Source organism: Galeopterus variegatus, unplaced genomic scaffold, assembly GCF_000696425.1.
Source record: "Galeopterus variegatus unplaced genomic scaffold, G_variegatus-3.0.2 Scaffold9957, whole genome shotgun sequence".
Taxonomy (NCBI): Eukaryota; Metazoa; Chordata; class Mammalia; order Dermoptera; family Cynocephalidae; genus Galeopterus; species Galeopterus variegatus.
In genome coordinates this window covers 7,145-19,141 of record NW_007736068.1, presented here as the reverse complement: position 1 = coordinate 19,141, position 11,997 = coordinate 7,145, and the positions used below count along the sequence as shown (strand labels likewise).

The 11,997-nt window shown below is 38.5% G+C and overlaps 1 protein-coding gene across 1 annotated transcript; it reads right to left on the bottom strand.

Annotated features, from left to right (window-relative positions):
- Positions 1-10,644: 10,644 nt before the first annotated feature.
- On the bottom strand, positions 10,645-11,301 carry GCSAML (germinal center-associated, signaling and motility-like; the record flags this gene model as incomplete). The annotated part of the gene is made up of 1 exon (XM_008593995.1): positions 10,645-11,301. A coding segment is annotated over one exon (240 nt), but the record flags the coding sequence as incomplete, so codon positions are not given.
- Positions 11,302-11,997: the final 696 nt, after the last annotated feature.

Below are 11,997 nucleotides of genomic sequence, written 5' to 3'. Positions count from 1 at the left end.
AGAAATGGGCAAAGGAGCTGAATAGACATTTCTGAAATGAAGACATACAAATGGCCAACAGACACATGAAAAGTTGCTCAACATCACTAATCATCAGGAAAATGCAAATCAAGTCTTCAGTAAGATACCATCTGACCCCAGTGAGACTGGCTATTATCAAATAGACAGAAAATAACAGATGCTGGCAAGGATGCAGAGAAAGGGGAAACCTTATCCACAGTTGGTGGGACTGTAAATTAGCACAGCCATTATGCAAAAAGTTTGGAGTTTTCTCAAATAACTACAGATAGATCTTCCATATGATCCAACAATCCTACTTCTGGGTATATACCCAGAGAAATGGAAATCATCATATCAAAGAGATACCTGCACTCCCATGTTCATCACAGCTGTATTAACAATAGCCAAGATATGGAACCAACCTAGATGTCCATTGACAGATGACTGGATAAGGAAAATGTATATGTACACAATTTAATACTAAACCACAAAAAAGAATGAAATTCCATCATTTGCAGGAGCATGGATGAATTTGGAGAAAATTATGTTAAGTGAAATAAACAAGGCTCAGAGAGAGAAATACCACATGTCCTCACTCATAAGTGGGAGCTAAAAATATAAGAATGGAGGGAAGGAAGAAAGCAAGGAAAGAGGAAGGAAGGAAGGAAGGAAGGAAGGAAGGAAGGAAGGAAGGAAGGAAGGAAGGAAGGAAGGAAGGAAGGAAGGAAGGAAGGAAGGAAGGCAATCATAATAATACATTGAGCTTTCAGAAAGAGAGAAAAAACCTGATTTCCAGAGCTGGGAAAGGGGGAGGGAGAGGTGGGATACCGAGAAATGAGATAATGGACAAACAAAACAGCTATTAGGGAAAACAAGCCCTACTGATATATAGCTGAGCTAGGCGCCTATAATTAATAATTTACTGCATGTTATCAAATGACCAGAAGAGAGGAGATAAAAAATCCTCAACAAGAAGAATAATTTTGTTTTGTGATGATGAATATGCTAATTATCCTGACTTGATCATGGCACATTGTACAGTTATTGATACTCAACTCTGTGCCCCACAAATATGTACACTCAATTATGTTTCAGGTAAAAACTAAAATAAAATAAAATAAAAAATCATAAGGATCTTCACTGTGATTCCACTTTGAGGGCCTGCCAGATGTCCTAAACAGCATCCCGATCTTCCACTGACGTTGGATCTGCTGGGTCATATGGACCAAATGGCAGAGCAGCTTGCACAGCAACCTGGACCTGTTGCGGAGCCTTCTCTTATTCCGGCCCCATTCAAAACTAGCTTAATAGATCACTTAGTAAATGGACTGGAGTAACAACACCCAGATGAGGAACATGTTGCTGCCGTAAACCAAAGAGGCTCATAAGGCATTGTGCATATTTTGGGGTTGTAGAGGAGGCCAGATGCAACAATTTATCCTTCACCTTAGAAGGATAGCTTAACATGTCCCACACCACTTGATCCTAGAAATTTCCCTGAAATAAAAGGTCCCTGAATTATTGTCGAATTTATTTTCCATCCCTTCTGTACGTATATGTGTGACCAATAAATCTAGGAATGCCAAAAATTGCCAACATACCACCAGAAATAAGGAGAGAGGCACTGAGTAGATGCTACCTTACAGCCCACAGAAGAAACCAATTTTGTCAACACCCTGACCTTACTTACACTTTTAACCTTCAGAAATGTGGGAAAATAAATTTTTGCTATTTAAGCCATCGTCCATGGCACTTTTTTATGATAGCTTGGTAAACTAATACATCTGGATATTCAAGTATATTTACAGCAGCTTTATTCATAATGTGAAAAACTGTAAATGCCCCACATATTCATCACGTGATTAGGTTTATGAATCATAGTATACCCACACAGTAATATGCAATTGACAAATAAGACAACAAATACTGATAGAATGTAAAACGTGGATGAATCTCAAAACTACTATACCAAATGAAAGAAGCTTTACACAAATAAAAAAATAAATAAATACTGAAAGGATCAACTTCTATGAATCTCCAGAAGAAGCAAACCTAATCTATAGTTATACAAAGCAGATCAATTGTTGCCGGTACTAGTGAAAAGGACTGAAGAAGAATTCAATGGAACTTTCTAGTATGACGTAAACGTTATATTGCTTGATGGGAAGTTGATTGCATGGGCGAATACATCTGACAAAACTCACAAACTCTACTCTTACAGTTGTGATATTTTGTTGTAGGTAATTATATTTTAGTAAAACTGATTAAAATATATATGCATAAAAAATAAATTATCCTTTAGAAAGTAGTATACAGGTTAAAAAACACTTTTAAAGCAATGATTTAATCATACTTCACAACCATGTAAGACAGTTATTTTTTTAAACTCTACTTTGCTAAAAAACTAAATCTCAAAAAGATCAAGTGATCTGCCCGTGGCTTATGGTTAACTACCAGGTCACATCTATGCCTTTGGCTTTCAAGTTTCCTTCTACTAAACTACACTATTAATTAATCGATCGTCTGCTCTTTTTCCTATAATTCCAGATTATTAAGCAAATTAAAACAACTCAATCTCTTTTTAAATATGATATTTATTGTATATTAAAAATAACCACAAAGGCATGCAGAGAGTAAATAGTTTTGTCATTTCCCAGAAGTTGGCTGATTTCTACAAGGCTGACATATTTCTGACAGGATGACTTTTCTAGAATTACAACATTTCTATTAAGTTCTCCTTCCACATATTGACATCACCACAAGGGAGCACAAAAATTAGTCAAGAGTAAAGAATTAAAACCTGTAAGTAACAAATAAGTTAGCTGAACTTCACCTATTTATTGATTGATGCTTGCCAGTAACCAAAAGGTCAGTATATTGTATCTATATAGAAAAATATATCATGCATGCTTTGTCAAATAATGCCTTTGTGTACGTATTGGGATACCGGAAAATTACTTAAAAATTCCTTGGGAATGAAAGTATAAATAGATGGATTACTTACCAATTTGCTGAAATTTTAAAACCAGGCACCATTCTTCTTCAGTACAGGTAGCTTGTCACAGGTTGAATTAATTAGTATATTGTGAAAAAAGCTGCAGTATGTTTTCATTTTTTTAAATAAAACCTTTATTGTTTATTCCCTCTTTAGTGAGTACATTTTGCAGTCTACTGATGGCAACTGTGCAGATGTAAGAATTGATTTTTTAGGTATTTTTGGACTACGAAAGTCACACTTGCTAATAATTTCTTTTAAGTGGAAGACATCATGAAGGCCTGCTATATTCAAACTCTAGATTTGTGGGGAATCTTTCCTAGATTCTGTAGACTTATATTTGAATTCATGCTATGCATATTTTCATGGTATTTTAAATATCAAAATGCGAATTATGAATTGTAAAATAAATATCTCTACTCTATGTGGCTAGCCTACTGTAGGTCAGCTCCACAGGTCTTCATTCTGAGATATGTTCTTAAGGCAGATTGCTAATGGCCCAGAGACCAAGCCAAATCACACATTTGCATTTAAAGTTTCTGCTTATATGTGTTATATGTTAACATCTGCTAGTATTCTTTATCTTATCGAAATATAATTGGTTGTACATGTATGCGGGTAACAGACTTGCATATCAGTAACTATGTCAATATGAGGTACTCAAGTCAGGATAATTATTATATTCAATATTATACAAAGTAATCATTTTTGTGGCCTTTTATCAATGCCTCCCCTACCCACATCCTCTTCCCCCTTTCCCACCTCTGGTAACCTCGGTTCAGTTCTCTCCATTTGAAAGTTCTATATATGATTGTTATCTCTCTCTTAATTTTTTTATTTATTTGCTTATTTTTATTTTTGTTTTTATTATTTAGCTTCCATTTATGACTGGACATGTGGTACGTCTCTTCCTGGCTTATTGCAGTTAAAATAATTTTCTGTTAATTTATCCATGTTACTGTTAATGGCAGGATTTCATTGTTTTTCATAGTATAGAAGTATTACATTGTGTAAATACACCACATTTTCCTTATACAGTAGTCCAATGATGGACGTTTAGGTTGGTTCCAACTCTTGGCTATTGTAAACAGAGTTGCAATAAACATGGGAGTGCAGGTATCCCTTCAACCTGATGATTTCCATTTCTTTGGGCCTACCCAGCAGTGGGACTGCTAGATCACATGGCAGTTCTATCTGTAGCTGTTTGAGGAAATTTCATACTCTTTTCCATAAAGGCTGCCAAAATTTACAATCCTACGAGCAGGAAGGTTCCCCTTGTCTGCATCCTCACCAGCCTTTTGTTATTCTCTGTCTTTTTGACTATAGCCAGTCTAACTGGAATGAGATGATATCGCAATGTGGTTTTGATTTGCATTTCCCTGATACTTAGTGATGTTGAGCATTTTTTCATGTGTCTGTTGGCCATTTGTTTATCTTTCTTTGAGAAATGCTTATTCAGCTCCTTTGCCCATTTTTTAATCTGATTTTTTATTGTTATTTTATTTATTTTTTTTTTACAGTTAAGTGGTTTGAGTTACTTGTATGTTCTGGATATTAATCCTTTGACAGATGCATAGTTTGCAAATATTTTCTCCCTCTCTGTTATTTTTTTTTTTTTTGCTCTGTTAATTGTTTCTTTTGCTGTGCAGAAGCTTTTTGGTTTGATATAATCCTATTTGTTCATTTTTTCCTTTTGTTGCCTTGCTTTGGAGAACATATTCATAAAGTCTTTGCCCAGCCCTACATCATGAAGTGTTTCCCCTATGTTTTCTTTTACAAGTTTGATAGTTTTGTGTCTTATATTTAAGTCTTTAATTCCACTTTGAGTTAATTTTGGTGTACAGCAAGAGGTACAGATCTATTTCACTATTCTACATACGGAGGTCCAATTTTTCCAATCCCGTTTATTAAAGAGGTAGTCTTTTCCTCAATGTATGTTCTAGATGCCTTTGCCAAAAATCAATTGGCTGTAAGTATTTAGATTAATTTCTGGGTTTTCTATTCTGTTCTATAGTTCCATATATATGTTTTTATACCAGTGCCACCATGCCATTTTGGTTACAGTAGCTTTGTAGTATAATTTGAAGTCAGGTAGTGTTATGTCTCCAGGGTTTTTTTTGTTTGTTTGTTTGTTTTTTATTCAGGATTGCTTTGGCTATTTGGAGTCTTTATTGTTTTATATGAATGTTAGATTTTTTTTCTATTTCTGTGAAGAATGTCATTGGTATTTTGATGAGAATTGCATCAAATCTGTAGATTACTTTGGGTAGTATGGACATTTTTACAATGTTAATTCTTCTAACCCAAGAGCATGGAATGTCTTTCCATCTTGCTGTGTCTTCTCTAATTTCTTTCAACAGTGATTTGTAGTTCTCATTGTAGGGATCTTTCATCTCCTTGGTTAACAATATTCCTAGGTAATTTATTTTTTTGATGACTATTGTAAATAAGCTGGCTTTCTTGATTTCTTTTTCTGTTAGCTCATTGATGAAGTATAAAAATGCTACTGATTTTTGTGTGTTGATTTTGTATCTGGAAACTTTACTGAAATTTTTTATTAGCTCGATAAACTTTAGATGTTTGTCCCCCCAAAATCATGTGGAAATCTGAACCCCAATGTGACAGTATTGGGAGCTGTTTGAGTCATGGAGGTGAATCCTTTGTGAATGGATTAATGTTCTCCCTGGGGGTGGGGATAGGGAGTGAGCTCTCATTTTATTAGTTTCTGTAAGAGCTGGTTGTTTATAGGACCCTGGCACCTCCCCCTCTCTCTCTCTTGCTTCCTCCCATCATGTGCTCTGTTTGTACCTGCCAGCTGCCTGCCACTTTCTGTCATGAGTAAAAGCAGCCTGAGGCCCACACTAGATACAGCTGTCCCAAAATCATAACCCAAATAAATCTCTATTCTTTATAAATTGCCCAGTCTCAAATATTCTGTTATAGCAACACAAAAAAAGGACTAATACAGAAAATTGGTACCGAGGAGTGGAGTGTTGCTTTACAGATACCTGAAAATGTGGAAGCAGCTTTGGAACTGGGTAATGGGAATAAGTTGGAGGAGCTTGGAGGACTTAGAAGAAAACAAAAAGATGAGGGAAAATTTGGAACTGTTTAGAGATTGGTTAAATGGTTGTGACCAGAATGCTGATAGAAATGTGGACAGTAAAAGCCATGCTGATTATGTAGTGTCAGGTAGAAATGAGGAACTTATCAGTAATTGAACAAAGGAATAGCCTTGCTAGGCCATAGCAAGGAACTTGGCTGCATTGTGTCCATGCCCTAGGACTTTGTGGAAGGTGGGAATTAAGAGTTGTGAACCAGAATGTTCGGCAGAAGAAATTTCCAAGCAGCAGAGCATTCAGATAGCTGCATGGCTCCTTGTAACAGCCTATGCTGAGTTAGGGCAATAAGGGCATTATGAAAAGCCAGAATTGAAAAGGGAAGCAGAGGATAAAGATTTAGAAAATTTGGAGCCTGGGCCTTGTGGTAGAGAATGAGAGAGCCCTTTCAGGAGAAAAATACAAGGGTGCAGAAGAAAGACTCATTTGCTAAAGACATTAGCTTGGTGATGAGGCAGCCAGGTGCTAACAACCAAGACAATAGGAGAAAGGCCGTGAAGGCATTTCAGAAGTCTAGAAGAGTGCCCCTCCCATCACAGACCCAGAGACCTAGGAGGACTGAGTTGTTGCAGAGGACAGACCTGGGGCACCGCTGCCCTCAGGAACCTGCTCCCTGCATCCCAGCTGCTCTGGCTGGAGCAGCCCCACCTCAAGCAACCCCAAATGTGGTTCATGCAGCAGCTCTGGAAAACACAAACCAGAATCCTTGGTGATGTCCACTCCTGTTAAGTCTTCAGGCTGGCAGAACATGAAAGCAGTGGAGGTGTGGCAGCCTTCAACTGGATTTCAGAGGATGCATGGAGAAGCCTGGGGGCCCAGGCAGAGACCTGCTGCAGGGACAGAGCCACTGCAGAGGCCATCTACTTGAGCATGCTGAGCAGAAATATGGGGTTGGAGCCCCCACAGAAAGCCCCCACTGGGAAAATGTCTAGCAGATCCAAGGGAGTGGGGCTGCAGCCAGGACCCCAGAACTGTAGGGCCATTGACAACGTAATGCTGGCCTGGAAAAGCTGCAAGTACCAGGACAGCCCAGTGTGCTGTTCCTGGCAGAGCTGTGGGAGCAGGGCTGTCCAAGGCTTTGTGGGCTCAAATGCCCCATTTTGTCCAGGAGGCAGGACTTGGAGCAAAAGATGATTATTTGGAGCTTTAAGATTTAATGTCTGCCCTGCTTGATTTCGGACTTGTTTGGGGCCTGTTTCTCCTTTCTTCTGGCCTATTCCTCTCTTTTGGAATGGGAATTTGTAACTAATGCCTGTTCCACAATTGTATCTTGGAAGTAGATAAATTTGTTTTTGATTTTCACAAGTTCACAGCTGGAAGGAATTTTGCCTTTGGTCTCAGATGAGACTTTGGACTTTGGACATTTAAATTGGTGCTGGAACAAGCTAAGATTTTGGGGACTGTTGGGATGGAATGATTGTATTTTGTAAGTGAGAGTGACATGAGTTTGGGGGTGCTAGAGTCAGAATGATAGAGTTTGGATGTGTTGTCCCCCCAAAACTCATGTGGGCATCTACTCCCCCATGCGGTACTTTTGGAAGCTGTTTTAGACATGAGGGTGGATCCCTCATGAATGGATTAATGCTCTCCCTGGGGAGTGGGGGTAGTGAGTGAGCTCTTGCTGTATTAGTTCCTGCAAGAACTGGTTGTTTGTAGGACCCTGGCACCTTCCCTCTCTTTCTCTCTTGTTTCCTCTTGCCATGTGATCTGCTTGTCCCTGCTGGCTCCCTGCCAATTTCCACCTGAAGCCTGCACCAGATGCAGCTGCCTCAGAATCATGAGCTAAATAAACCTCTTTTCTTTATATATCACCGAGTTTCGTGTATTCTATTATAGCAACACAAAAATAGACTAATAAAGATATGTTCAGGTTTCCAATTATTGTATTTGGGTCTATCTCTTTCTTTAGGTCTAATGGTGTTTGCTTTATATATCTAGGTGCTCCAATGTTGGGTGCATATATATTTATGATTGTTGTGCCTTCTTCCTGGATAGATTCCTTTGTCATTGTATAAGGTACTCTTTGTTTCTTTTTATGTTTTTTTGTTTAAAGTCTATTTTATCCAATATAAGAATAGCTATCCCTGCTCATTTTTTTATTTCCATTTGTGCGGTACATCCTTTTCCATTTCTTATTGTGTCAACTAATAGACACACTATTAGTTTGTGTGTCTTTACAGGTGAGATGTGTCTCTTTCAGACAGCATATAGTTGGGTCTAGTTTTTAAATTCAATCAGCCAGTCTGCCTTTTGATTGGGGGTATATAGTCCACTTGCATTTTGGGTTGTTATTGAAAGGTATTGCCTTATTCCTAACATTTAATTTCTTGTGTTATGGTCGATTTAAATATCTTTTGTTCCTTTCTTTCCCTTTTATTATTTGTATTTGTTGTTTATTGGCTTTTGAGGTGATCTGGTATAGTTTCTTTCTCTTTCTCATTTGCATATCTGCTCTACCAGTGGTGTTTGTTCTTTCTCGTGTATACTTGGTGGTGATTATCCTTTTTAGGGTTTCAGGTACAGGACTCACTTAAGGATTTCTTGCAGAGCTGGTTGTATAATGATGAATTCCTGCAGTTTTTTTTTTGTTGTTGTTGTTGTTGTTTTTTGTCTGAGAAATACAGTATTTCCACTTCACTTCTGAAGGATAGCCTTGCTAGGTATAATATTGTTGGCTGGCATTTTTTTTTTCTTTTTGTACTTTGAATATATCATCCCATTTTCTTCTGGCCTGTAGAGATTCTGCTGAGAAGTCTGATGTTAGCCTGATAGGGACTCAGAAGTTCCCAAGATCAGAAATTCTGTCTTCCACTTGTTCTAGTCTGCTGCTTACACTCTCAGTTGTAGTATTTATTTTGTAGAATGAGTCTTTCCACTCTAGGAGTTCTGATACATTCTTTTTATGATATCTCTATGTAAACTTCCTCCTTCATGTCCTGGATTGATTTTCTCATTTCATTTTATTGTCTAACTGAGTTTTCTTGTATCTCATTGAGTTCCTTTAAGATTGTTACTTGGAATTCCCTTTCACACATATCAAGAGTTTCCTGTTGCATGTGGTCTGGTATTTGAGAATTATAGTGCTCCTTTGGTGGTGTCATGTTTTCTTTTTTTTTCTTTTTTTTTTCTTTTTTGCATTTTGAATATCCCTACATTAGTGCCTAGTTATCTGATGGTTGTTTCTTTTATTACCCTGGGGTGGCTTTTAAGGATAGAGTCTCCTCCTTGTATATTTGTTATATATTGCCCAGTGGGCAGGGTGTTTTAGTTTTGGTTCTGTGTAGACTCAGTAGTTTCAGTAGTTACAGATAGACTCAGTTGTTTCTGGTAGACTCAGTCATTCTGGGTAGACTCAGTATTTCCAGGGGATGCAGGCAACTATCCTGTGGCTGGGGCTGCACAAATGGCTGGGCCAACATAGGTGGGTGGACAGGCAGGGGGGCTGGGGCCATACTTGCATCTGGATGTCTGGACCCACGTATGCAAGTGGGGCCATATGGGTGGCTGGGTGGCTGGGACCATGTGGGTGGCTTGATGGTCAGGCCCACATAAGTGGGTAGGGCCGCATGTGTAGCTGGGAAGTTGGGGTCACATGGACAGGTGGAGCTGCATGGATGGTCAGGGTTGAGGCGACAAGGACAGCAAGATAGCTGGGCCCACATGGGTGGGTAGAGCCACACAAGCAGCTTGACAGCTGGGTCCAGGTCTCTGGATGGGGCTGTGCTTGTGGCTGGATGATTGGGGTCACATGGGTGTCCTGGGCCACACAAGCTGCTGGAAGGTTGGAGCTACTCAGGTGCCTGCTGGCATGTAAGCAACATGTGCCATGCAATGAGGTGTGCTGTGCAGGATGAACTCCTGTGCAGGAGGAAGGCCCACAGATTTGGGACTAGACAATGGCACAGGCAACTGCAGTGGGGGGGCGGGCAGGCTGGGGCAGAAGCAGGAGGAGGGTTTCCCCCAGGAAGTGTTAATGTCCAAGCAGATTCTTTCCAACTCAAGGGAGAATTCCTTATGGCTAATCTTGGTTTGGAAGACATGCCAGTGTCCGAAGTCACATGTCTGTTTCTCCTCTACACTACCCTGCTTGGTTTTCATGACACACAGGGTCCTCAACAGGCTCCCTCTGCCTTCCCATGCTCTCCCAGTGATGCTTTCCCCCTTACTTAGTTGTCCTTTCCTTGCTCTGCTCCCTTCCTGTGGGAGGATCCTGCACTGGGCATTTCTAGTCCACCATCTTGACCCACCTCCTTGTTTTCATTTTTTTCATTTTTTACTGAATAGAATTCCTCAATTTACTATTGGACAGAAAAGCAATCATGGATAACTATTATCTGGTTCATTTCATCTTTTTTTTCTTTTGTGACATTTTCTGTTTCTCTTTACAGAAAGGTCAATATCAAAATTTACTGATTCTTGAACTATTACTACAAGTTTATATGCAAAAATCTGTAGTACATAGGAAAGGAAAAAATGGAAGTAAATAGCAAAGTAAATGGAAGTAAATAGCAAAGGGTCTGGTCAGTGGTCTTATATTTTAAAAGTTTATTGAGTAGATTATACCTCAAGAATGAAATAGATGATTGAAAGTGAAGATGTTGGCAGCATTTGAAATTTAAGAGTGGAGTTGGAATTGAAGATTCTAAGACATATACCTGTGTATGCTTATTGTCCTAGGGAGGTTTTTTGCCATCTCTAGGTCTCTAAACTTTACATGCAAAAACATACAGAATACTCTATGCTATTGTGTCAATTAATATGGCTTTACCCAAACAGCAGAAATGCCATGTTTCAGAGTTGCCCAAGGCAATATAGCAAAATGATATCATTTCTAAACTCTGGCCATAAACTCAGAATGTTGCATGACCTTCTGAGAGTGAAGAACTCCCGAAGAGTCTGTTATTCTGTGTCTTCACTGCTGGAAGGTAATGAGACAACTTGAGGGTTTTATTGTGGAAGCACAAGTTCATAATCATGTTCTTGGATGCAGGAAGAAGGCCTAGTCACAGAAGACCTAATAAGGGCATATTCTGTCTCTGGCTCTGGTCTGCACTGTCTCACTGTCCTTGTGGTGAAGTTAATGTTTTCATAACCATCATCACTGGAGCTCAGGGAGGGTTTCCAATGGGTGATGTGATTAATGACGGTATAGCACACTTCTTTAGAACCATGTCCATTCTCATTTTCCTGCCAGGCACAGAAACAAAAAAAAAAAATTAAAGACCCAGAATCATCCATAAAATTTGAATTCAGTGCCCCGTCCTTCCTTTCTTATTGTCTTTGTATTCCCGATGCTGTTCTTATACCTCAGGTATCCAAAGCCCCTGCTCCAAGCCCTGGTGTCTTAGAGATTTCATTTTAGCAACATATACTGTGTTCCAAGCTACTACTTATTCTGCTTTCATTTCACCTTGAATAATAAAAAGGCAAGGAGAACAATACTATCCTTCTAAATATCCAGAGAAAAACAGTCATATACTTTAGGTCACACATATTGAGATGCAATATATGCAACAATCATCTCAATAAGTAAGTAATCAAGTCATATTACAACAAATTTTTATAAGATAAAATGCTAATAATAAAATTTAGAACACAAACATTTTCAATTGCATGAATAGTGAAGAAAAGAAAAAATAAAATATTAACATGTGCTAATTAAGCCAATAAAATGTTTGTGATGTAGCATTATTAAAAATAAACATTTTTCTATGTTATTGATTTTCAACATGTTTGTAAATGTGAATGTCATTTCCTGCACATGAGGATTGGAGGGAATGTGGAAAGCTAAAAAGAGTTAATGTTTTATAGTGGTCAGATTATAAGTGTAAGTCTACTCGATTTCATCAGTTTTTGTTATATAATAGCTTTGAAAATTAAAAT